The sequence below is a fragment of the Juglans microcarpa x Juglans regia genome, chromosome 4D (genome assembly GCF_004785595.1).
Source record: "Juglans microcarpa x Juglans regia isolate MS1-56 chromosome 4D, Jm3101_v1.0, whole genome shotgun sequence".
NCBI lineage: Eukaryota > Viridiplantae > Streptophyta > Magnoliopsida > Fagales > Juglandaceae > Juglans > Juglans microcarpa x Juglans regia.
The window spans coordinates 8,485,960-8,513,819 of NC_054600.1; the positions used below are offsets into that span (position 1 = coordinate 8,485,960).

Genomic DNA, 27,860 nt, shown 5'->3' on the forward strand with positions numbered 1-27,860 from the left:
GCTTTCTAACATTCCTAGAATACTGCGAAAAGGGCTGGAAAAGGCATCTTCTTGCTTTAAAGGAAGTTTAAATTTAATGCATGAAAATTGCATAGATTAAAACGACGTCGTACCACATCAAAGACATCCGAATTTAACGTCGCCCGGAGACTGGAGTGATGCATTCCTCGGGCGATTTCCCTCTGTTCTGTTGGAAGGAAATGATGAAAGGTAGAAGATGAAGATCGTAACGTATAACGTGAATGGGCTTAGATCGCGCATTTCTCAGTTCGGCTCCCTCCCCAAATTGCTCGATTCCTTCGATGCCGATATCATTTGCTTTCAGGTGCTTCTGTGTGTTTGTGAGTGGGTTTGAATTTGTATGAATTCGCGTTTAGAATTTAGTTTATCCGATTCTGAAATTAATCAGGAGACCAAGTTAAGAAGGCAGGAGCTGACGGCGGATTTGGCAGTGGCGGACGGTTACGAATCGTTCTTCTCGTGCACGCGTACGTCCGATAGAGGCCGAATGGGGTATTCCGGTAAGGTGATTGCTTGATTGTCTCAACAAAAATAGACAAGTATTGATGTTGGTTTCGCTCGCGCGCAAACACTAAAGCGCTGTGTTAACTTTCCTTTATTGGCGGCAGGGGTTGCTACGTTTTGTCGTGTAAAGTCAGCTTTTTCGAGCATCGAAGTGGCCCTGCCGATTGCAGCTCAGGAGGGCTTTACGGGACTTGTTGAAAACTCTCAGAATAGAAAATGCGAAGCACGCAATGAAATAGTGGATGACCTTGAGGATGAGTTTGCCAAGGAGGAGCTTCTTAAGGTTGACAGCGAGGGGCGATGTATTATCACGGATCATGGTTATTTTGGTGAGCGTTAAGCGTGACATATTATTATTGCTCTCTGAAATATGCTTTCCTTTTCAATTGATTATATAATGCAATTTTTGCTTTTTTGCTCTTTTTTTTTTTTTTTTTTTCCCTCTTGGAATTGGCTAGTTCTGTTTAACTTGTATGGGCCTCGAGCTGAATGCAATGATGAAGAAAGGATCCAGTTTAAGCTCAAGTTTTTCAAGATATTACAGGTACCCGAATTGTGTTCCTTAGCATCGGACTCCCCATTTATGCATTCTGGGTTATGATGTTACATTCATTGCATGAAGAGATATGTGTTGGGGCTTTACTTCTGAGTGTTGGCTCTAAAAAAGCTTATCTAATCTTAGCATTGCTTACAGTTGAATTCATATGTCTTAACTCTTCTGAGCGGGAAAAGGGGGAGATATCAGTGTATGGACCAAACGACTTTGTGTTCTCGCAGTCTAAATTCATTAGAAACTCAAACTGGGAACTTAGACAGTTCAATAATAAAGAAATGTACATAGATAGGAAGCCTTTTCCTATATTAAATTCACCTGCTGAGTAGTGGATATTCTGCAGGTTTAAGTTAGTGACCACGCCTGTTTATGAAGTTTTGTATTTTCTGGTAACGGGATGAGTACAAACTAGAAGCATTTATTTGTTAGTCCTTAAGTGACACTGGTAATTCATTTATAGAAAAGGTGGGAGTCTCTCTTGCGCCAGGGAAGGAGGATAATTGTTGTTGGTGATTTCAACATTGCACCCACTGCAATGGATCGTTGTGATGCTGGACCAGATTTCGAGATGGATGAGTAAGCTGCTTGTCTGATTTATGCACCGAGATCTTTTCAGTCAGTCATGCTGTTATGTTCTTGTAATTTACTACATTATGATTTACAGTTTCAGCGGCCAAAGCTCTGATATTTTTTATACGAACTGCTTTGTAGATTCAGAAGATGGTTTAGATCCATACTAGTGGAAAGTGGAGGCCCTTTCTCTGATGTTTTTAGAACAAAACATCCTGAAAGGTAAGAACTCCACATCGATAGTTGATCAATGACTACTAGTTTCCTAAAAAAAGTTGAATCTTGGTCTGACTGTTAAGTTTTATTTTGTCAGCAAAATGTAGAAATACGATATATTTGAAGTTCTTTTAGTGTAGTTTGTATCTCATTTTCATTTGTTTTTTTTCACCTTTCACAATTTATTTTTTCTTTTTAGACATGCTATCACATATTTTGTGGTGATTGGGCACTTTCATCATTGTTGTTAGAATCTAACTTTTGACCTTTCTTGATTTGTCCTTTGTTTGTCCATCTTGAGTTTTCGTACAGAAGAGAAGCATACACATGCTGGCCGCAAAATACAGGTGCTGAAGTGTTTAATTACGGCACAAGAATTGATCATATTCTGTGTGCTGGATCATGCTTACATGAAGAGCATCATGACCTGCAAGGCCATAACCTTATGACTTGCCACGTGGAGGAGTGTGACATACTGATACAGTACAAACGGTGGAAACCTGGGAATACAGTTAGGTAAAGGATCTGGTTATGTATTTGTATTGATTAATCAATGATTTTGCAAATACTTTTAAAGATTGTAAAGTTAATAGTAATCTCTCTCTCTCTCGGTTTGTATGTGTATGACTGCTTGTGTGTCTTTGTGCCTTTATCCACGTGGTTGTCTTTGCATGGTTATGCTACATTCTGAAAGGGAAATGCTGTTATGCAAGGAATTTGAGAAATTTTTTCCTTGTCCAAAATGTTTAAACCAAAATTATAAGAGATGGCTATGTACATGGAAACTTTATTTGTAAGTCATAATTCAGAAAACATCTTTTGCAAACAATCTTCTTATTTTCTGCATATCTTATATGAAAAACGGAAACTCTTATAAGCTAATTTGCAGATGCATGTCCTCCTTTTAGTTCCAAGTACCAAAACTTTTCGCATAGATACCCATCATATGGTAGAAGATTGTCATTCCTGCTTATATGCGTAGACTTCATGTATATGTAGTCTGCATGTTGCCCTGCAGGTGGAAAGGAGGGCGAAGCATCAAACTGGAAGGTTCCGATCATGCTCCCGTTTTTACAAGATTGCGGGAAATTCCGGATATTTCCGAACACAGTACTCCTGCTTTATCTGCTAGATATATTCCCATGATTCATGGCGTCCAGCAAACTCTTGGTACAAAAATGCTTCTCATTTTGTGGATCATAGTCTCAGCATATTATCAGATCTTTCCATTCTATACCAATTGATGAAGTCTGCATTGACATTGAGCGGTGAACTATTTTAGGATGATAAGATTTGAGGAGGAAGTGGCCACTTTCTTGGTTCAGTTTCATAAAATTTGGTTGCTATTTTAGATTAAGTATCTGCCATTAATCAAGACTTATAGATGAACAACCATTAGGGTTAGTGGAATATCTAATGCTTTGCCATCCTGAGCAGGTGTAAACTTCTGCAAGCTCCCTGTGCCCTTAGTTTTGTGCAGTGTTGATGAATGAAAAGAGAAGGGTGCCACTTTTTTCTTCCTTTTTGCTGCTGATTTTCTATGTTACTACTGCAAACTTAGAAGGCCCATTGTCTCGTGCAGTGTCAATCTTAACGAAAAGACAACTTGCTGAACAAATTAGATCCTGTGAGATGTCAGGTTCACTTTCAGATGAAAATATCACATCAGAGACTTGCAATGAGAGAGTGAAGAGGTCATCCAACGCCTGCAGTATATCTGGTGTATCCCCTGTTGAGTCTTTTTCTTCAAACCAAGAATCTGAAGGTCTCATTTCTAATACAGCTGAGCATTCCAGAGGTTTTGATGGTGATGCTGCTTGTAACATCTGGGTTATTTCAGGAAGTAAGCAGAGCAAATCAATGCCCAGAAATGAAACCATGAAAAAGGCAAGAAAAAGTCAAGGGTCCCAACTCTCATTGAGGTCATTTTTCCAGAGAAGTCCAAACCCTATCAATAATGCTAAAGACTCTAATAGTGGCATTTCAATCAGTCAAGCAGAAGTCCTACAGCCTGGTAGTCTCTCCAATACAAGTTCTGTGGTGGATGTTCAATGCAGCGGTTCCCAGCAGCATGCATTGAACTCAAGTACACCCACTCAGGATGACTATGAACTAAGTTCCTCTACTTTGGAGCGGGAGAAAACTAATGCTGCTTTATTGGAGTGGCGAAGGATACAGCAAGTCATGCAGAATAGCATACCTCTTTGTAAGGGACATAATGAACCTTGTGTTGCACGGGTAGTGAAGAAACAAGGTCCTAATTTTGGTCGCAGATTTCATGTCTGTGCTCGAGCCGAGGTACTCTTTTAGTCATGTCTTATATCTCAATTAACATTCTTTTGATATCTCTAATATACGGACTTTTATCATGAAAGAAATCGTTACTTTTAAATTGAAAGAAAAAAGTTAATTACTTTTTAGATATCCATTGAATGATATTCAAGTGCATGACTATAAAACTAAAGGAAAAGTAATACTGAAGCCTATTGCTTGTTTCCTCCATTTGAGTTTCAATTAAATTTGATACCTCTGTTTTAGAATATTGATTGCCGGTGTGTACAGTTCAGCTGATGTTAGCTTCTTGTAGTTATAGTTACATCAACAGTGCAAGGATCATCGGTTATATAGTACGCACTGGAATTTGATGTGAATAGCCATTCAGGAATTTTCTGCAATCCATCCTGTCGAAAACCTTGGAAAATTGATGATAGCTATATATGATTCTTAGATTGTCTTTTCACCAGCCTATTAGGTATTCTGTCTAGGCAGGGTACAGAAAGGAAGTTAGATTGTGTATATATATATATATATATATATATATATATATTAAAACTAAGTGCAGAAATATCTGTTTTCTTCTTACAGGGACCTGCCTCAAATCCTGAAGCAAATTGTAGTTACTTCAAATGGGCTGCTTCAAAATCTGGGCACTTACGATGATGGCGATTAAAGATGTAAAAAATTCAGAGTTATGATTGATGGATTTACCAGTTTGTATCCTTTTTATTTGTCTCACTGATGATGCTGCGCTGAGAATCAAATTTTGTAATTAAAATCTTTAGGTATTGAGTTCTTCCATTAATCTTTTGTTTGCAATCCTCTCAGGGAGATTTCAATCTGCATTTCCGGGGAAATCTAGCATTTGCTCCTATGCTGGAAATCACATGTAAATTAACATGTTAGTTTTCAGGTAAGTTAAAACTGCAAGGCCATCTTTATTTGCATTGTTAGTAATATGGTGCCCTAGAATGAATCTTCAGGCCCTTCTATTAGATTTTCTGTAATAATGTGTAGGTTCACCGGATCCTTGTTATTAATTAGTAGTTTTCTTCCCATAAATTATAATAAATAATTGGCAGAGGAGAGAAATGGAAAATTATTAGGTACTCTCCAATAGGGCTGTATAGAAATCGATGGGACCGACCTGGGATTAATAAACCTCCCTTCTTATTCTCCCGTCTTCTTCTTTTCTCTGCTTCTTCCCACCAACGGCACAACTTGCCGCTCCCCTCCTCCGCAACGACACCGAAAGCAGACCGATGAATTGTACCGACTCATGCTGACACCAAGGTTGCCAAGTTTTTCCCCTAATTGGCCAGTTCTGAACCTCTCCTAAAGCACCGACGAAGTCGGGTTTCAGCCCTACTCTCCAAGTACTGATGATCATGTAGTACACTAGTCCTGATTTATAAGTTTTGATGAATGCCAAGCATAATGCTTAGCTTTACATGAACAAAAGCCTCCTATTGATTAAGTTGATTGGCACTTCAATCTTGTTTTAGTTGGATGCTTACTTCGTATAATAAGACAATACAACGCCAATATATATATATATTTCAAATTCATACCAATGCCTAGCATATATACCTCTTTGAATTCTATTAATTTAGTTGCCATTTTACTTGATTAAGACCATAAATACACGCATTTGGCATCGCAAGAATTATCCAACAGATGAATAACTCGTGACATTGATTCATTGATATTAATGATCATTCATACCTACATACACACGCATATACACATATCTATGGACAATGCTAGGGCGCACTCCAAATGTGCATCCCAAATATGCACATTAAATGATTTTTTTTTTTTTGCTTTTCTTTTCTGTTTTTTGAAGTATTTTTTAAACATTCTTAATCATTAAAAAAAATATAAATTCACTAATAGTGGGTACATTTGGTGGGCATATTCGGAAGTTGTAATATCATTTTCTTATATATATATATATATAGTGAATGTGTGTGTAGCTGTTAAAATAGAGAGACCTAGCATGCATTTAAAACAAGAAAAAAGGGCCAAAAGTTGGGAAAGGAAAGGTGAAGCAGTCTCCGAAAACAGATAAAACCGGAACGTAAAAGAAATAAATATTCAAAACGCCGCGTCCAAGTTTTTGAGAAAATACAGCAAAAGGCCAACAAAACTGCTGCATGTCATATATACAATCAGTCGAAAAGATAAACATACCCTTCCAACACTCCCATGATTACTTGAACCCGTGGTGGAATTCCTTACAGTACCTGAGGATATTTTCATCTTTTTCTAAATAGAAAAGCTAATAAATAATAAGTTGGAAGAATATACCGGCCAGAAGCTTCCTGAATGCAGATTGGTTCCCTGCATGAAACTGTTCTGTCACTGATCTACCTCTTCATTACAAACTAAATCTTGCGTACAAAACACACGTGTGTGTGTGTGTGTCTCTCTCTCTCTATATATATATGTATATGTATAGAGCAGCAAAAACCCATTGATTTTCAGTGGCCATTAGGGTTTGTTTCGATGTGTGTGTTTCTCACTTCTCACTGTTGAAAACCATGAATCCATTTTCAACACCACAGCATTCTCGCAAACTCCTAAATGCGATGAAGGGCTCGGCCTTGGCACCACAACCCCACGTTAGACCCCCAGAAAGAACCATAAGTGTTGTCATCACCATCATCGTCATGGTCATGCTCATCTGCACTTTGGTCATTCACTTAATCTTTACTTGCTTCCGCCGACGCCAACACTCCGTTCATCAGCCTCCACCTGCGACATCGTCATCTCATAGCGACGATCTCGCTGCCCTTCCTACTTTCATCTACTCCGAAGACTCGGTCTCGGCTTCTTGTTCTTCTTCCATGGCGTCGTCATCGGACTCCCAGCCGATTTGCGCGATATGTTTGGCGGAGTTCGTGCATGGCGAAATTCTCAGGGTTTTGCCTAGGTGCAACCACTTGTATCACAAGGAATGTATCGATCAATGGTTGGTGGTGGGGTCCCTCAGCTGCCCCATTTGTAGGGACCGAACGATCGATCAGGATGTCGAGCCCAAGAGGAGCCGCTGCACTCACTCTAATGGGGTCGGCGATCCATCCATGTTTCCGACTCTCAACTTTACTACCAATCACTTGCAGTAAATTTTTGTTTTTCCTATTTTCTTATATATTTGGTTCATTCTTTTTAAGCTTAGGCTCTGTTTGGCTTCTGGGAAACCTCTGAACATGAAGAGGGCTCAACAACAACCTCAGCAACCAAACATAGCGCGAGATCCTTGGTGAAAGTTTGGGTATTGATTTGAGTCTGAAGAGTACTATTTGCAATCAAACAATTTTGTCAGCTTTTGAGTGTGAAATATTTGCGGCTTGATCAGATCTTGTTTCAATTATGTGACATTTGGTATTAATGATTTTGTGTTCTTAATTGTTCTCTAGTTCCTGAGAATAAATATTCTTGCTTGATTAGAATACCAAAGTTTTATGACAAGCTGATGACACAGTACTTGGCATCTACAAATTGCTTTCCTATTCATTAAACTCGCAGAATCTCTTTAGTTTCATATATATTTTTTCATTTCGATTTCTCATTTTTTCTGATCTGGATTTGCTAGCTAGCTTAATTTGAATCGTTAAAAGTCACTACAACACATTACAGAAAACTTGAAAAAAGCCACCCGACAAACACATGAATTACAACCTTGTCACGAATTAAATTTTGTGACGATTTACTGTTCATCAATCACAAAGAATATTTTTATGATGATTTGTAATTGCGTCCCAATGTTTAGTTTAATGTTCGAACGTGATCAACTTTTAATAACATGCAGTTGGATTCTTGATATGTAATTATTTCTTCTCATGAATAGAGAAAAATCCTCATCAATCCCCAACTAAAATAGTGCTTAATTAATTTAAAGTTACAAATTAAGCTCAGGTTGCGTTTAGATGTTCAGATGAGTTAGATTGAGTTGGGTTGTGAATAATAGTATTTTGTAGGTTCTATTGAGATGAGTTTAGCTTTTTTAGGTTAAGATGAGTTTAGCTTTTTAGGTTGAAATGTATGAAATAGGTCGAGATAGCTAAATTTAACTTTTTTATGGAAAATTGAAAAAGTAGTGGGTTTCATCAATAATAATTAGTTTGAGATAAGTTGAGATTAGTTGAATTGAGTTTAACAACCAAACACACCCTAAATCAGCCACCACAAGATCTCCCCTATACGCACAACCAATTAAGCATAAAGATCTATAATATTGTTTAGGGCTTTGTTACTCATCATCCCACACACCATACTTATTTTTATTTTATTTTAATTTTTTTTGATTTTATTCTTCTTAAACTAATTAATTTTTTCTACTCATCATCCATACACTACACATTTGGTAAGAGAAAAAAAAATAAAAAATAAAAAAATTATGTGTGATGTGTGGCGTGAAGATGATGAGTAGAATACTAGAATTTGTTGTTTGTTTAATTCTTTTCTGATCCCTATATATTGACTTTAGTTTTTTGCCATATTCCCATATAGAAGAATTTTATATATTAGCCACTAGTCACTACCTCACACCCTAAACCTTATTAAAAACACCCACATACTCTATGAAAAAAAAAAGAAGCTATGGATGTGGGGTATGAAAGTGAATAGTGGCTAATACATAGAATTCATTTTCCCATATATATATATGCCAGTAACCAAAGGTTAGAAAAAAGAATAGCAAGCTCATGAGTCATGATCATTTCCATTCTAATCCCAAAAATGGGATAGGAAGACAAGCTAGCTGGTTCCTTGCGGCATCATATCTATTCAGGTTCCACCCCGGCCTCTTCCATAAGTCACTTAAGTGTGTATATATATGGAAAATTTTATACACCATACTACCATCTCACTTTCATCATACTAAGTAAGATATGACGTATATAAGGATAAGTGTAAGATGTAGAGTTTTCTTTTCTCAAAACCCTACATATATATTATTCATTTGAATTTATAAAAAAAATACTTAAGCAACTAAAGGTAAAAAATAAAGAAATCTTTATATATATATATAGAGTTAGTCTACATACAATCCTCAAATGGGGATTGCTCATGAAAGCTCATACAATTATTTTTAAAAAAAATTAAAATTAAAATAATATCCTTTTTAAAATGATTTTTTCTTATTTTATCCTCATTCATCAATGAAACTGTACATGCAATCTCTCACTCAAGATTGTAAATAAAATTTCTCACATATATATAGAGAAATGAAGTCGTAGAGTGCGCAAGTGTCAAGTAATCATTTTGAAAAAAATGAGTAAATACAGAATTCATATAAAAAAAATTAATTTTTTAATAGTAGACTTCACTTTTTTTCACATGACTGTGTGATGCTTGGGCATTTCATGCCAATACATAATATTATATATATATATATATATATATATATATATATATATATTGTGATAACCCAATCATAAATTTGGAATTGTTGGACGAAATGTACAAGGGCCTAGCCCATTAGTAATAGAAAGGTCCGTCGCCAAGGCAAAAGAGGAAGTGACAAAACCGATGACAAGGGAAAATGTGAAAAACATAAAGACGGTAAATTGCGTTAAAAAAGTGGGAGAAAAAACATAAAGTAAGGAATAAGATTAATATATTTGTTTATCCAGTCTTATCTTATTTTAATATTCAAATATTACGAATATAAATACAAATATTTTTTAATTTCAAATCATCAATTTTTTATCTAATAATTACATAATCATTATAATTTTTTCAAATTTTCAAACAAAATATAAAAAATAATTTAACTTTTTCCAAATCTCAAAACAAAAATAATATTTTAAAAATATTTTAAATTTATAATATTTTTATATAACTTTTTCTCTCTTGACTTTCCCAAAATCATATAAAACATCTTAACTAAAATAATTTCACAACTATTCATAAACTGTTTCATTACTATTAACGAATTTCTTATCTCATCTCAATATGATCCAAATGAGGCCTTAAACTCAGAGGCATTTTCTTTAACCTCGCCTTAATTTGTATTTTTACTATTATACAAGGAGAATTGTGTGATTATGAGTGTTAATGCTTAAATTTGCATAACAGACCAGAATGGAAGAAAGAATTATCCTAGGTCCACAATGGTGATTCGGGCTTCGATACGACGCTCTTCACGTTCATTCATAAAATAATAATAAATAACCAAACAGAAATAAATAAAGAGAGATACATAGATTTACGTGGTTTAGCATAAAAGCCTACGTCTACAAATTGTTTGGGAGCAAAATCTATTATGATTAGCGATTTTATAATTTCTCATGGCCACACATATCGCTCAATACAATGGAGGAATTTAGTCTAAGCGTAGAGAAGTTGCAGAGAGTCTATCCAGAGTTTGTGGAGGGACCCCTCCTTATATAGAGATCTATTTTCTTAGAGTAATTGAGTCCAACTTGTCTTGTGAAACATTTTCCTCTTAGAAGTTTGAGCCAACTACTTTTGGTTTATCTCTTTCCTGCCTTATCTAAGCTTTATCTCTTCCCTTAGTATTAATGATAGGTTTTCAATGGGTTGAACCTAATTAATTTTGTCCCTAACAATGAGAGTCTATAAAACTACCAAATATAGATAATCCCGCCCTCAAAAGACTTATGAACGTAAACCTTAATTCCGAATTACATAAATTTTGATGTCTCTCTCTTTATTTATATTATGTTTAATTTATAAATGAGCATCCGAGCATCGTTGCGTCCAAGCATCACTATGGGTGATTCGATCATACTGTAACATCTTCCAATCTTGACGATCGTGAATCACCAAACAAAAGACGGTGTGTGTGTATGTGTGTAGATATATATGAATGATAAGAAGTCGACTAAGAGTTTAGGAGAAATCCGGGACAACATGTTGCATTCACAACTTGCCATTGCTGCGCTGGGAAAATCTCAATGCCTTCATACATATATTCATTTTCTCCGAAGTCGGCACCGCTCGAAAGAGACGTTTGCGGTACCAATTATATGTGCCATCCATAATTAATTAAGCCAAAATATAAACCAGATAATTAAATTCACGATGATCTAACTGTTAATGTATAACTTAAAAGTTTAAGATTGGTTATTGATACATTAATTTCATTTATTGTTTTAGTTTTTAGTTGATATATTAACGTCGTGTGTCGCACACTTTTTGCCCAAGCTCCATCAATTCAAGTTTTTAAAAATGGGTCTGCAAAAGATGAAGAATGCTGCAACTATGAATGGGTGGCCTCGGGGCGGGAGAACCAACGATTCCAAATTTAGTAAGTATTTTTGAAAGTTTGTAAATAAGTAAAAGTGTCTAAGGATCAAAGAGGGATATTCTCGTACCTCGGATCGAATATTTATACTATAAGTCTGAGGGACAGATTGTGCCTGCCTCCATGAAGTCCACCTCTTTCGTACTGTTCCCTGTGTCATAGTCTTTTAATGCGGCATAGTTCTGCGACGGCGTCATTAATGTGGCGTGTAGCCCGAGTAGTGGAGCCATTAATACGGCGTGGTTCTCCGACCTCCTTCTCCCAAACTATCTTCTTAATGGTCCATTGATGCCTTTCTTGTCAGTAGATCAAGAATTCCCAGCATATTACACATGCTATACGGGCGGGTACTCGAGGGCTAGACGCTACTCGAAAGGCCCTTAGATTGATGAGTCTCATTCTTGCAGCACCATCCCTCCTGTAGGTTGCGCTCATAAGACTTTTGCCATGAGCCGAGTTGAAAACTATTTGCCCTGGACTGGGCCCCTGGTCTTAATCCCCTTTCATTCACAGGCTTCTTGGTCTTAGTGAGGGGGAAAATCCCTTACATGATGTATAACTTAAATTATTCGCATAAGTGCAGTTTCACAAGACGAGTATACATTATAGTTTATACCAATAAAAAATTGAAAAATAAAACTTAGATTTTCTTTTGGCTAACAACAAAGAGCTGCACTACTTTACCGCTTGCAGCTTACCGCTGCAAGTGATTGCTAGTATAAAAGTAATGTCTTTTTTTTATTCACAATTTTTACCATTTTTATATATTTTAAAAAATATATAAAAAATACATCAATACACTAAAAATTACTTCTTTAATCATTAAGTAAAAAAAAAAAAAAAAAAATTACTGAATGGTCAAATGGGACGGTAACTATTGGTCGGCATAGTAGTTTTTTCAACAACAAAATGAGTTTTCAAATTTCATCACATAAAATGTTTAATCTGTGTTTGCAGAACGCATTTAATCATGCCAATGGCAATAATATGTCATCCGGCGTAAAAGCCTTTCCACCTTGTCTACCTTTTCTCAAGAGCACAAACGTTTATTTGAATTCTAAAACAAGAAAATTAAATATTTGACTAATTAATCAGCAGATAATAAAAACCGCTACTTGTGTCAACTTGTCCACAAAAGTTCAATCATAGCTAAGCGTTAATGGTCACTACAATTATTTCATAAAACAAATTTCATCCGAATCTTGACTTTACAAACATGAGTTTCTTTTGTTTATGGTTCCTGGTGTAGCTACAAGTTTTAAAATAGATTTTTTTTTTTAATTTCTCGTGAAGTATTTTGCAAATGGAATTAGCTAGTTTTGTCATGCAACTTCCATTTTTTTTTTCTCAAACAAAAAAGAAAATTGGAGAAATCTCTTTCATTCCGATTTAATAATGATTATTTATTATTATTTTTAATTAATGTGGCATATTCAAGTAACTTTATAAGTTTACCATTTAAATATTAAAAATTACTTGAAATATGATACATCGATTCACATAATTGAGATAAAAAGCATCATTTTTTGAGACAGATTCTCATTTTAATTAATATAACATCAAATCTTGATCTTTAACATCTTTAAAGATAGATTCCTCAAACCCATATGCCTTTCTACCACTCTCTATACTATTTGGAATATATATATACATATATAGATTCTTAATGTCTCCTGTTCCTCCAGTATGCTCGCATATGCATATAAGACGCTCAAACATGTCATTATTCCATCGTTATTGGTTCCTTAAGAATAATATTAGTGGTGGGGTTTATAAAATTTAAACTAGGGGTGGGCAGCGGGTGCCTGCACTGCCCCGTTCGCTCTGCCCTTGCCTGGGTGGGGTAGGGGATCTGTTCAGCACAGACGGAGGCGGGGGCCCCTAGCCCGTATAAAAGGGGCGTTGCGGAGGTAGGGACGGAGGAGGCTCAGTCCCGCTCCGTAAATCCCCTGCCTCGCTCTCGCATGTCAAACCCCCCCTCCCATTTCCTCAGTTTCTCTTTCTCTTTCTCGAACTCTCTCAATCTCTCTTCGTCTCTCGAACTCTCTCGTCCCAGACCCAGACTCCCATGTACCCGAACTCCCTCAATCTCTCTCGATCTAACTCTCTCGATCTCATTTGCCATGGAAGTAATAGACGCTGGCAGAGAGGACTCGACTAGGTTTGTTGTAACAGACGTCGCTGAAACTGAGAGGAATCGTTATCATTTACCATGAAAGTAGCAGACGCTGAGGTAGATGAATCTCTCTTGAGTTTGTTCATTATTGTAAAAGATACGGAGATGAATCTCTCTTGGATTTGTTCATTGTTGTAAAAGACACGGAGATGAATCTCTCTTTGGTTTGGGTTTGTTATAATCGATTGGGAGAGCCGAGGAGAGGGGAGGAGGGAGGTGGGGGGCAGACGGATGGAGGTCCACCCCCGCACCCCATGCAACGGACGGGGTATCCCGTCCCCGCATGGACGAAGGCGGATTATGGGGGAAAAATCCCCACCCTTGCCCATGCGGGGTTAGGGGATGAGGGGGGGGGGGTTAGGGGATGGGGAGGGAGTGGCCCCACCCTGTAAGGGGTGGGTAGCACCCTTAATTTAAACGTGCATACATTATATGATGGTTGATACTACGCAACCCTTTGAGTGTACCATTAGTGCATTTTAATTTAATTTAATTTTTATATTTTTTAAATAAAAAATATGTAAATTTATTAGTAATAATAATTTTAATATTAAATAAATAAATACACAAACAATACACAAGTCTCGTTTGGATGTTGAACTGAGTTGAGATGAATTGAGTTCTTTGTGAATAACAGTGAGTTGAGATGTTGAAGTAAGTTTTGTAGGGCCCACCTAAAATGAGTTTAGATGTATTTAGATGTTAAGATGAGTTATATTTATGGAAATTTGAAAAAGATTGTGAGTTCTGTGTGTAAAGAAGTATTGACTTAAAAAATATCGTAGGTCATACGTGAGTTGAGATGAGTTTAGTAATTTAAGAATTGAATATTTAAATGATAAATTCAATTTAAAATTAGAATGAACTGAATTGAGTTCAATTTCTAAACGAAACCTTAAGTTGGCAAACCAGCTTTTCATTCTATGAAATGTCTTTATATTTCCATTTCCGTGGTTGATTTCTAGTGCATGCCACTATAAAGCAGAAAATTTTATTTAACATCATTGATTTAATATATATTTTTCCACCGATATGTTTATTTTTCTTTTTCATTTTCTTATGCATTATAAACCAGAAAATATAAATTTCATTTTATCTATCAATATTTCTAGATCTCATTTATAAATATATTGATTCCTTTTTCCGACTATCTACAATCAACTCAGTAGGAAATAAGATATTTATATATATCGGAGTAATCTGTCATTATCTTCACTGTAATCTAGATTAGTTATCAACTCGGCGATCCGGCGAGTAAACTCAGTCACCAGCACTGGTCCGTCTCCCAGTTTTTGCGGGAGTAGCCGGAGAACCCCGAAGTCGCCGTCAAAGGCTTGTACGGCCTGAAAAGCTTGCGATCGTAATCTGCGCGCTTATGGGGGTCCGATAGGGTGGAGTACGCAGCGTGTATCCTCATGAACTCGCCGGCGGACGAGTCCTTCCTAGCGGGGACGGCCACAACGTCAGGGTGGCATGTCCTCGCCAATCGCCGGTACGCCGTCTTGATCTCCTGGCACGTGGCGTCCGTGTGGATACCGAGGATTTCGTACAGCGAGGTGCACGCGGTGGCCATATACGATGTCGTGCTACGGCTTTCGGAGGAAGTGGCGGCGAAGGCGAGAGGCGGAGCGAATCTGAAACGTGTCGATGCTTTTGCGGAGAAGTTCGGAGCGGTCAGAAATTTAGGGGAAGGGGCAGAGAGCATGGTACGGTGAGGCGTAGTGCGGTTGTGACGGTGAGAGTGAGAGAGCTAGGAAGCTGCTCGATGGGGGCTGAGTCTGGGGGATCTGGGGCTCGTGTTTAAATATAGTTGGGGGAGAGTACGGGTTGGGCCGGGGGTTAATTTATTTGATTGATTTTACAATTATTTTGATTTTATCTCGTTATTATATATATTTTTTAAATTTTTATATAAAATAAAATAAAAAATTTAAATTTTCTAAATTTTAAAATAAAAATATGTTTTAAAAATATTTTATTTAATTTTTAATTTTTATTTCATCTCAAAAACAAACGATGAATTAACCAGAATTGGTGGTTAGTCGGTCAACCAGATGAGAGAATAATTCTTATCCACGGGGGCTGGGATTGGGTGCTGAGTCAGCAAATTGATTATCCAAATTTCGTTATTGGATGGTTCATGATGCACCGCTGCGTGGATAAAGCTATTATTGTCCAATCCGATGAAGCCTTTAGTTTCGTTGAAATCTTTCCTTTATTATAATATATTTGCTATTAATTAAGACATAATTTGACCCTTCATTCCATTCTTAATTTATTATATTAATTTCAACTATCCTTTAATAAATACTTTTATTTTCAAAATAATAGTTCTAATAATTGATGAGTCGGACTACTCTGCTATCCAGAGTAGCCCGCTCCACTTTACCTCTAGTTGTATTTCAATTTTTTTTTATTCATATTTTTTTAATATATTTAAATATTTTTAAAAAATAAAAAAATTATACCAATATATTTAAAATCACTTCTTTAATTATTAAGTAAAAAAAAAAAAAAAAATTTCACCAAGCGATACATGTGAGTTGTTAGTTTCGAGCGACATAGTAGCCTTTTTCATAATTGATAAGTCTTTCTACTTGTAATACTATTTAAAACTGAGATTTTCTACAATTCTCTTTCCTAATCGCTTTCTACAATTGAAAAAGAGATAGACACAATAAAAATAGTAGAGTCCACATCTAGTGTAATCTCTCACTTCCACACTTCGCGTACACATTAATCATCGAGTTGTATTAGGGGTGTCCATCTCGACCGTCCGAATGTCGGCGCTGGATTGGCCACCTTCTTCGTCTTGCCACTCTATCCAAGGCTACACTTAATCCCAACAAGCTTGCACAAAGCAAACTAATGGATCTTACAAATCCAAACAAAAACCAAAACAAATTTATAGATCAAACCAAACAAATTTATAGATAAGAAAAATCTCACAAATCCAACAAAAAAAAAAAAAAAAAAAACTCACAAACTTACAAATCCAACCAAACAAATAAGAGAAATGATATATACAAACCTCAAATACATAAGTCTCGCACAAGCCCTTAATAAAAAGTGGACCCCACCATAGAAAAGTGAGAAAAACTCAATTTTTCTTGATAGGACCTACATTTTTACAAAAAGCCTGTATATTTGGAAATTGTACCTAGCATTAATCAACAAATAAACACAACCAAGTAGTAATCGATGAATCGTACATATTTGAAGATCTATGCATAGACCCACGGGCCACAGCCACACTCATGGGTCATATAGATATGTGCACAAATCTTTATAGATTTGTGGGAAAATCTGTATTCCATGGTCTCCATGGTTGTAGCTGTGGGTCATCAAAATTGCAGACCCATCATGGTGTCTCCCACAGTTGTAGTTGCTAGCAATGGGTCTTTAACAAAATTTGACCCACGACAATGGAAAGCTATACAGAAGTTATAACTCATAGTCTCCTACTGTAATCCACGACAACAGAGAGAACTTGAATACCAACCAATCACTCAATTCCACAATACAAATTCAAGTTGATTTCCATCTTCTTCAATAGACCATGTACTTGCATTTCCTCCTTTACCAGACCCAAAGGAAATACGCTTTCAACACCAAAGAGAGAGTAAGCTTTTCCACACAAACGACATTCTCAAGAATCAAAGAAAACAAAACCAAGGCTTGTCTTGGTTTAAACCAAACCCATGTGAATATAATGTAATAACAACATTCCAAAGAAAGGAGACCTTGTGTTCTTGGAAAATTTGAAAAGTGTCACATTAAGAAGACGTAGTGATGAGTTTGCGCCTTTGCGGTGAAAAAATAAAATTGAAAATCATTTTGGTTGTGAGAGAAGTGTTTTTGATAAACCCAGATGTTATAAGTCTCGTATAGTTAATATTCTTATATGGAAGAATGAAAACACATAATTTTAGATGATGTTTTACAACATTCAAGACACACAAGTGGATGGTTGTATGAAGATATCAGTATTCTTGATTCTTGTTTGGAGAGCAATAAAAAGTAGAAAGAAAGAGAGAGAATGGAGAAAGGAGAAGGGAGAAGAGAGAAATAGAGAGAAGAAAAGACTTTCGTATATTTCGTTATTACTGTATTTGTGTATTTGAACTTATATATATCTTTTACATCAGCTAAGCCACATCATCTAAGTAACTAAGTAACTCCATATATCCCATATTTAATTTGTACTCTATAACACTCCTCCTCAAGATAGAGAATAACTTATGAGTTTCCATCTTGCTAAATGAGTGAATAAAAATTTCATAGCCAAGTGGCTTGGTAAAAATATCACTTATTTGATGTCGAGAGGGAACACGAAGAGTATGGATTATACCTGCTTGAATTTTGTCTTGAATTAAGTGACAATCGATCTCGATGTGCTTAGTTCTCTCATGGAAGACTGAATTGGCAACAATATAAAAAGCTGCCTGATTGTCACAAAAGAGAAAAATAGGTTGAGAAAGAGAGACTTGAAGATCATGAAGAACCGTTAGAAGCCAAGAAACTTTAGAACAGGTTGTTGCCATAGGTCCATATTCAAATTCTACTGAGCTTTTGGAGATTGTAGTTTGCATTTTAGACTTCCATGGGATTAAAGAATCACAAATGAAAACACAATTACCAACAAGGGACTCTCGAGAATTAGGACAATCAGCCTAATCCAAGTAAGTAAAAGCCTTCAAATCTGGTTGAGAAGCAGTAGAATAAAACAAGCCTCCACCTATGATGGACTTGAGATATCATAGAAATCTATAAGCAGCAGTGGTGTGGTTTCCTTGGCTAGTCCATGAACTAGCTAGGAACTTGAGTTGAGTATGCAAGATCAGGTCTGGTGATAGTCAAGTAGAGTAATCTTCCAACAATATGCTATAAAGGGAAGGATTTTCAAGGAGATGACCATTAGTCCTCGTCAACTTTAACTTTTGTTCCGTAGGTGTAGTAATTTGAGCACCAATCAAACTAGAATCCTATAGAAGTTCAAGTGCATATTTCCTTTGACATATGGAAATACCACTAGATGATTGAGCCACTTCCAGCCCCAAAATATACTTGAGGTTGCCAAGATCCTTAATCTTGAACTTATCATCCAAATAAGACTTTAAAGAATTCACTTCGGTCAAATAATCTCCAGCAATAATGATGTCATCAATGTATACTAAAAGAGTACTGAATGATGAATCAATAGACTTTGTAAACAATGAATAATCGGCTTTGAATTAGACGAAACCAAGTTGTAAAATAGAATCTAGAACTCTGGCAAGCCATTGCCTAGAAGCTTGTTTTAGTCCATATAGGAACAACAAGAATATACGATGCAATTCTTAATAGGTTTGAACGATTCCTTTTCTCAACCAAGAAGCCAAATTTTGCTTTTAGAACCCTTATCACCATTAAGGAAAGTCTTTTCCTTGAATGTCCTAGAATAAAGGTAATGAGTGATTAATGTTTCTTCACTTTTTTCTTCCTTTAAGAGTGCTACACTAGCAACAAAGAGTCAATGAACTCCTGCACAAAAATCTGGTGGCAAGAATTTGAACATGCAAAAGGATAAGCCTTTCTGTAATCACTGTGGACTTATTGGGCATACAATAAAAAAAATGTTATAAAATTCATGGGCATCCACTTGGTTTTAAGACTTCCAAATCAAGACTTGTTTCTGCCAACAATGTTTTTACAGAATCTTTTCCAAACCGTGGTGTTATGGTTCCTCAATTGCCTATTACTAAAGAGTAGTTCCAACAAATTTTGAGTTTCTTACAACGATAATCTAACATTGAGGGTCATGCTTTTGTAAACCAAGTAGACCATTTTCAGTTAACTCCTCTTCCAACTCAATCTCTAATGGAAATGTCAAGTAAACATTCAGTTTTTCCTGTATTAGATTCTCAAACTCACTATGTTTTTTCTTCTATTCATGCTTCCATTTTTTCCAATATATTCTCTTATATACTTTGGATCATAGAAATGGGGGGTATAGATCACATTGTGGTGCTATGATACAATGAAGATATCAGTATTATTGATTCTTGTTTGGAGAGCAATAAACAATACTAGAAAGAAACAGAGAAATAATACCATGAAGAGTGTTTAACAGGTTCAACATGGATAGAACTAAGCTAGTGAGTACACCCTTGAGAAGTCACTGCAGACTTAGCAAGGATTAGTCACTAAAGTTAGAGGAGGAATGTGATCATGTGAATAAGGTACCCTATGCCTCAGCAGACCAGACATTACCCATATAGTAAGAGTTGTGAGCATGTACATGAGTAATCCAGGAAAGCAACATTGGGAGGTAGTAAAGTAGATTCTGAGGTACCTAAGGGGCTTCTCAGATACATGTGTATGCTTCATTGGAGTAGGGCTGAAAGCTTGAAACTACAGGGTTATATTGATATTGACTTGGCTAGTGACACTGTAACACCCTGCTCCCCCAGAGTCAAGAACAATGTCATTTTTTTGAAATTGTAGAAATCAGAGTGCTACTACTGAACTTGACTTAAAAATATTATTATTATTATTTTCTAAAGAAAGCACCAAGTACAAAGACTTTTTATAATAAATAAAGTCATTTTGAGTTAAAATACTGAAATCATAAATGAGAGTGCGCATAAGCATTTGTTAAAATTTCTCAACATCTGTTCCATAAAAATCATAACTTAAAATCTCTGTATATGATTTAGGCCACTATCACACCTCCTTGGACTTAGTTCTATCCTACATCTCTACTTTTATAAATATTTTGACCCAGGTGGTTTAACAAATAAAAACAAACTAAAATGAGTCAATGACTCAGTAAAAATCACATTATAATGTAAACATGCTTAACATAAGGTTTTCATAAAATATTTCATGCTGAGCTTAAAATCACGACTGATCATACTGATGCTTATGTTATGCATGATTGATTTATCTAAATTAACTGACTGATTTTATTTATCTGACTGGCCAACACACTTAACCATGTGTGCGAGGTTGTGCACCGACTCCATGTCTCGTGGCCGCAAGGGGAGCCATTGATAGTATTATAGCATACTATGGTGGACTATGCTTGAGTCCGTGGCTTGTTCATCCACCTTGAAATTGCGTTGGTACCATGCGTTTGAATGACCACCTAATTAACTGTTCTGAGTTTATCTTACACTTGATCTTATAAAAGTTTACATGTTTTATACAATGTGAGATGCGTAATACATACATAACTATAATATACGGAATGAAACATAATGAATGATGTGCTTGCAAATATCATGACATGCGTGGTACATAAACATTGGTTTCGAAAGAACTGGTTTTAATAATAATAATAATAATAATAATAATAATATATAATTAGCTAACGTATGTTAATCCTAATTTATGATCAAGCTACTTACCTCGTAGTGTTAATCCAATATTTTCGACATGAAATTGATCATGTGAACTAGAAGTAGAGAGAAAACATGAGGGATGTTGTAAGAGGAATGAGGCAGTCGACTATTGGCGTGGTGAATATGGGACACGCATGGTGTTAGAATGAATATCTTGGGTTCAGCTGCTAAACTTATGGAGGTTTATGATTTTCTTTCAAATAACACACGGAAAAGAAGATATTTATAGAGAGATTTGGGAAAGGGTGCGACGAGCTCGAGCTCGAGCTCGAGTTGGACTAGGTCGCGATCATTCAAGAAGAGAGTTAGAATTTAAAAATATGATCTAGTAGTTTATTCTAAAAGGAACTGCGTAGGGGATTTCAATCAATGATGATTATAAATTGAAATAAATTTCTAATGACCGATCATTAAATTCTAAAAGGAATCTAACTTTTTCAATAAATAATAAATGAAATTTAACCTAGTTATTGAGCCTAATTAAAACTCTTAATCAATCTCAATAATTTGTCACTCGTGGGCTTATTCAATATAGCCCATTAAATAAAATTAGGCCCAATAAAAATTATCAATATTCCAACCTTAGAATTATTGGGCCGAGTTGTTATACAGCAAGATGAGTACCGCTGGTTTTGTATACACTGTGGGCGGTACTGCTATGTCTTGGGGTTCAAACTTGTAGAAAACTGTTGCATTGTCTACCACAGAAGCTGAGTATGTTGTTGTATTAGAAGTCACAAAAGGAAATGATTTGGTTACAAAGTTTCTTGGAGGAGTTGAGTAAGAAGAATGAGAAGAGCACTCTCTACAACAACAGTAGAGTGTCATATTCTTTGCCAAGAATCCAACATTTTATTCCAAGACCAGGCATATTCAGATCAGATATCATTTTATATGATCTTTTTTTATGATGACCAGTTAACACTTGTGAAGATTTGTGGAAGCAGAAACTCAGCATGTGTGTTGACTACGAGTGTTACGCTTGAGAAACTGAAATTGTGCGCGACTTTAGTTGGTCTTCTAACTTGAGAATAGGAGTTATAAGCTGCAGAGGTGGAGGATTCAATTCTAGATTAGGTACTTGATACATGTGGTTATACTAGTCACCAACTGGGAGAATTGTTGGGTTGTGGAGCCTGGTTCTTGACTCAAGTGAAGTACAGGCAGAGAGTTCTCTCGAAAGTTAGTTTGAGTGAAGCCTTGGCAAAGAGTTCGCTCGAGTCTCGCTTGACACCTTACTCGAGCGAATAAACCGATAATTGCTGCCTTAGGGCTTTTCACTACAGCTTACACACTCACTCACACACACACACACACACACACACACACATATGTTTTAAAGCATAGAATGATTGATAGTTTAGTACAAAAGGAACATACGAGAGATTTTACAGTGAAAAGAGAGAGAGAGAGAGGTGGCCTAAAGAGAGTGAGAGGAGTGAAAATCTTGTATTTCCACAGTGTATTTTGAATTTCTTCTCAATAAAATTTTCTGCAGCTCTAGATGTAAACACATTACCAAACCACATAAATCTTGTGTCATGTATTATTTATTTCTCATTTTTTGTTTTACTATTTTCTCTGTATTGTTCCCAACACGCTCACGCGTAGGAAAGAAAAGGGTGGCATGCATGCAATGATCGACGTCAATATATTTATGTAGTTTCTAAATTGCAGATTAAGGCACTGTTTGGATGTTGAATTGAGTTGAGATGAGTTGAATTCTTTATGAATAGTAGTGATGAGTTGAGATGGTGAAGTGAGTTTTGTGGGGTACATCTAAGATGGGTTTAGATGTATTTGAATGTTAAGATGAGTTTAGATGTATTTATAGGAAATTGAAAAAGGTTGTGGGTCTCGCGTATAAAGAGGTGTTGAATTGAAAAACGTTTTGGGTCCCATGTGTAAAAATGAGTTGAGTGATCTGGGAGTTGCGTGTTTGGATGTTGAACTCAGCTTAAAATTAGACTTAATTGAATTGATCTTAGTTCAATCGAAGTTCCAAACGGACCCTAACTTAACACCGTTGTATTCTTTACATCCTCTTATTTGGTGATCATCAAGAGCCATTGATCCTTAAATAGGAAGAACTATTGGCATTTGCTGCAAACTTTCCAATGCAATCGCCACATGTGAATAGTTAATAGAGTAGTGTCCATCCTTACCACTTCGATAGCTACTTTACCTTTGATTACCTTTTATTGAAAAAAATGGCAATTAAATAATGATTATGCTCACATGGACAACTGTTTAGGCATGAGGTAATCAAAGCATAATTATAAGTGGAAATTAATAATATTGTCGTAGAAGTAACACTATATATATATATCTACTATATATATATAAGTGCAAATAGAGATGAATAGTATTTTTGTCTAATTGTTTTCCCATTGTACCCCTACTTTTATTCCCAAATTTCAGTTTTGCCCTTGATCTGCTTCCTATTTTGCCCGTGCTTCTATTCCCAAATTTTGTTTTGCCCTTGGTTTCTCACGCGCGCGAGCCCTTCCTCCCCTCTCCCCCGCCCATTTCTTCTTCTCCTGCAGTGCGCCACTGCATGCCGCCGTTGCCGACACCGCCCCGCCCATTCTCTTCCCTTCCGGCCAGCATCCTTCCTCTTCCAATCTTAGCCCTTCTCGTGTCGTCGTTAATTGCCAGGAGGGAATCCAAGCCATGACCCGTTCGTTTCTTCCTCGCCTCCTGTGCGCCCCGCACACTAACGTGGCCAACACCATCCTGCCCATTCTCTTCCCCTGCGGTTGGCATCCCTCCCCTTCCAATTTCAGCCCCTCTCGTGCCGCTGTTAACCGTCACGAAGGAATCCAAGCCGCGACTCTTTTTCGTTCCAACTTTATCGTCACGCCGCCTTTGGCCACCATCTCTTCACCACACCACCTTCGGCCATCCAACCACCTAAACCACCCAACCTCAGCTTCGATATGCCATCATTGAAGCCTCTCTACCTCATTTCTCGATTTGGATATTTTGGCCTCCAACAGTTGCCCATACCGCCACCCGCGGCCAACCACCACCACTATTTGTTTCACCAACATCTCTAAATGCTTCTTCGCCATCCCAAGTCTTAGATTGTTCCTATTCAAAATTTGGTCTTTTGAGACTCACGACCATAGTCCAAAATACACTGTTACATTGTTGTGCCGCCACCTCTTGCACCTTATTGATCAGTTGAAAATTATATTTCATCATTGTAAGTAATTTTTCAAAGAACTTTGTGAGATGTGAATATATTTTTGCACTAACAAATTTTCTGCAGTCTGGTTGGTTGTGCCGGACTTTGAGTCCGAGGAGTATGTGGGTGTGTTGGATGTGCAAATGTGTTGTTTCTTTAATTGAATTATGCTTGTGTGCATTTATGTTGTGTTTGGCATCATGGCATTTATTGCATCATTTCATGTATGCTCATGTGTCGTGAATGAAAATTGGGTTTTCATGCGATAGATAATTTTTGGGTATGTTTGAAATGAATGGATTGAAAGGAATAAGAAAAAAGAGAAGGAACTGTATGGGTGATGGTAAGCAAAGATGGTGGTAAAGTCTCGTTTGTGGTTTCCGCCTACAATGCACGCGATAAAGATTGTGGTAAGTTTTGCCTACAGTGTAAGCGGTAGAGATAATGATATTGATAATACTGTTAATATTGTTATTAATAACATTGTTAATAAAAAATTTCATTTCCTTTAGTCTTTTATTCTATTTAGTTTTAAATTCTATAAATATTGAATTTATTTATTATATCTGTTATTATTCTTAATATATTAATATAGTGTTACTTAACAAATACAACTACATAATTATTGTGTTTTATTTCTCTAGCTAATATCTTTTTTTTTTTTAAAGATCTCTCGCCTGTGTTTTTATTTCGCTTTTTCTCATTCTACCTATTGTTGGTCTCTTCTGTTTGGACAATTCTTTTATTTGTCCTCTATTTTCTGATATGTAATTTTGTCTGCTACAATATTATACTCCGTTCAATTTCCAATTTTATAAATGCTTGTCTTGTTCATTATGTTTGTTTTCATTCTTAATTTTTTATTATAGCGACATTCAATAAATAAAATTTTAATTTAATTATATTTTGTTTCTTTATATGTTCTTTGTCATGGATTAGCTGGTTTAGTTCTTATCTTGGTCGACAACATTTCACTACTTGTTCATCTGCGCTATTCTTATTGTTCATTTATTTCTCCTCTACATTCTGGTATTTTTTTTTTATCACTTTTACTTTAAGTATATTTTTTATTTTTGTAATATTTATTCTGTTTATTCATATGGCATATTTAGATTAGTTAATTTAATGTCCCGTTTAGAGACTTTTTAAAAAAAAAAAATAAATCCTTCCTTTTCTTACTTTAAATATAAATATTTACTATATCATCTATGTTTATATTCTTGTATGTATGCATGTATATCTGTATGTTTGGTACATTGTTATTTAATTCTTATATTTTACCGTTGTGCAACATCAATAATTTACCATAAAAAACGAGATTTGGTGAAACGATATTGTTAACATAAAAAATTATACTTAAAATTTTCAAATATCATCATTATTAACTCTTATGTAAATTTTCCTATAAAAAACATTTTAAAAATTTAAATGAAAAAACCTCAAAGAGAAATTGATATACTGTTCAATTGAAGGAGGAAAAAGAAGACGTTTACCAGAAGAAATCACATAATATGTTTGATATAAGGCTATTAAATAATTTAATAAGAAACAAATTATTTTAGACACCTCATGTCAATTAATAAATATCAATTAATATATTAGTAATAAATTTGATATTAATAACAATGTTGATGTTCTTATTCGTAAAATCCCTTATAATTAAACAAATTTAATAACTTTATTAATATGATTATAAATTTGCACCGAAACAAACTGAATGTGCTGTTTGTTAATGTCATTCGTGAGACAGCAAATTGAATGTTTTAAATATTTCCTTCAAAACTTGTCGCTCTTGTAATGTATATTTTAAAAATATCTATATATAATTGTGACTTGATTCTTGTAAGTCGTTATATTATAGTTATAAACATTATGCAGATCATATGTATAATGTATTCTAAATAGGAAAAAGGTTCTCAAAATATAGATAAAATTACGTTCGTTTGTAGTTAAAAATTTGAAACAGGACAAAATTGGTCAACTGGGCAAATGCTTACTAGTGTGTTTGTATATATATTTATATATATGTATATGTATATGTATGTATGCATGTATCTTTGATGGGTTAGCGACCCCCAAAGCACAAAAATATAAGATAGTCCTTTTGGAACTATTAAAGGTTCCTTTAGTCTTCTTTGGATTTTTTTTTTTTTTTTTTCCCCTTCACGATCGAACAAAATATGCTTTCCTTGGTGATCATGTAATATGTGCTGTGACACATGATGCATATGCATTGATCAGTTCTTGTTAACTTCAAAATCTGGACAGCACCTATAATATTTAATATTATACGCATCAGTCACATCCACCCAGAGAAAACGATAGATAGCTTGAAACATTCACCGTTTGTGCCGAGTGAATCTATATTAATGTACTAATATAGAAATATAATTAACATTTAAACAACTAAAGTAAAAAATCTCGAACAAAAACTTAAGATAATAAAACCAAAAATATATATTCAAAAATAAAAAAGACTGGCTGGGAAATTCCTCAAAAACCAGCCATGCATGGAAGGTGGCCGGCCGGCATGCTGGCCCGCGAACAAGTCTATGACCATCCAGGCATCCACCCACATGACCGGACGGGCAGCTTTCACTCATAAATCTATTTTATTGAAGTTGTTTGAGGTCGATTTTTTTTTTTTTAAATTTCAATTTTCTTCAATATTTTGCTTTAACCTTTTAATATTAATTGATATATGTATTAATTTTTGGTTAAGTTTCTTATTATTTTAGTTTTATATATTATTTTGATCATTTGTAAGTATTCTTTCTAATTTTATATTATTTTTCTATTTTAACGATTTTATTTTAATAATTCCTATTATATTGATTAATTTAATATTAATGTACAGGTTTTAATCTTTTTTATTTGGTTTGTAAAATAGAGTATTTCTAAAAAGCTCATTAGGTAAAATACACGTGTCACGATGCAATTAGAAAGCGTTTAAAATTCAACAAAACTCCATGAAATAATGGAGGAATATTCTGCAAAAAGAGATAATAATGCAACAAAGAAAGAGAAATAACAAAAGGAGAAATGGCTAAAGATTGGCACCTTGACAATTTTTGTCTGCTTTGGAATCTCCCTTCTAGAAGGGATAAGAAGTGCATATAATGTGCAAGTGGCATTTTAAAGTTGAGGCTGCAAGCTCAGTTGGGGATGATCTTATCTATGAGATCATGACTATTAAACTGTGAAAAGAATATGAATAGATTTATAATTAAAAACAAATGAGCAATCATTCATTTTTAGAGATCTAGAGACAATGAAGAGTCACTTGACAATGACCCACTTATTTGATAAGAATCAATTTGATTCCTAGCTAATTGTCCGCCTTTTCAGATTTCGTTTAGATGGAAGAAAAAGACCAACAAGGAGAAAGTGATCATGGGGTTTTGTCGTTTTGATAGGACTTAAAGTTCTTTTTCCCACATATGAATATGAAATTGTAGCTGCATTATGAGCTTATTTTGGATTGCGTTAAGAGTCTTAAAAAGTATTTAAGTAATTTTAAAAATTTTTTTATAAAAAAATTAAGTTGTTTAGATATTACATATTAAAATAATTTTTAATTTCAAATAAGTTAAAATGTACGTTTGGAAAAAAACACCATTTGATACTTTTCTTCAAACGTATTTTTTCGAAAAATATGGAACATAATTCAAATTTTAAAAAGATTATCAATG

General features: G+C 35.3%; 3 protein-coding genes across 6 annotated transcripts; 2 read left to right on the top strand and 1 right to left on the bottom strand.

The window, feature by feature from the left end:
* The first annotated feature begins 122 nt into the window (after positions 1 to 122).
* Positions 123 to 5,591, top strand: LOC121259190 (DNA-(apurinic or apyrimidinic site) endonuclease 2). 4 transcript variants are annotated; one of them, XR_005939531.1, is made up of 12 exons: positions 123 to 325; positions 410 to 521; positions 630 to 854; positions 984 to 1,069; positions 1,539 to 1,654; positions 1,790 to 1,870; positions 2,177 to 2,380; positions 2,883 to 3,034; positions 3,447 to 4,162; positions 4,730 to 4,818; positions 4,970 to 5,054; positions 5,224 to 5,591. XR_005939531.1 is itself a non-coding variant. In XM_041160693.1 (12 exons), exons 1-11 carry the CDS (start codon positions 218 to 220, stop codon positions 4,802 to 4,804), a joined length of 1,800 nt encoding a protein of 599 aa, XP_041016627.1. In that variant the 5' UTR covers positions 125 to 217; the 3' UTR covers positions 4,805 to 4,818; positions 4,970 to 5,591. The 4 variants fall into 4 exon arrangements, 3 of the variants coding, with proteins under 3 accessions (XP_041016626.1, XP_041016627.1, XP_041016629.1); XM_041160693.1 differs by having other exon boundaries at positions 125 to 325; positions 3,447 to 3,629; positions 3,705 to 4,162; positions 4,970 to 5,591; XM_041160692.1 differs by having other exon boundaries at positions 4,970 to 5,591.
* An 871-nt stretch (positions 5,592 to 6,462) lies between these two features.
* On the top strand, positions 6,463 to 7,609 carry LOC121260805 (RING-H2 finger protein ATL79-like). The gene has a single exon (XM_041162836.1). The coding sequence runs from the start codon at positions 6,685 to 6,687 to the stop codon at positions 7,267 to 7,269; it is 585 nt and encodes a 194-aa protein (XP_041018770.1). The 5' UTR covers positions 6,463 to 6,684; the 3' UTR covers positions 7,270 to 7,609.
* A 7,099-nt stretch (positions 7,610 to 14,708) lies between these two features.
* LOC121261641 (chaperone protein dnaJ 11, chloroplastic) lies at positions 14,709 to 15,386 on the bottom strand. The gene has a single exon (XM_041164108.1). It carries the CDS (start codon positions 15,296 to 15,298, stop codon positions 14,858 to 14,860), a length of 441 nt encoding a protein of 146 aa, XP_041020042.1. The 5' UTR covers positions 15,299 to 15,386; the 3' UTR covers positions 14,709 to 14,857.
* Positions 15,387 to 27,860: the final 12,474 nt, after the last annotated feature.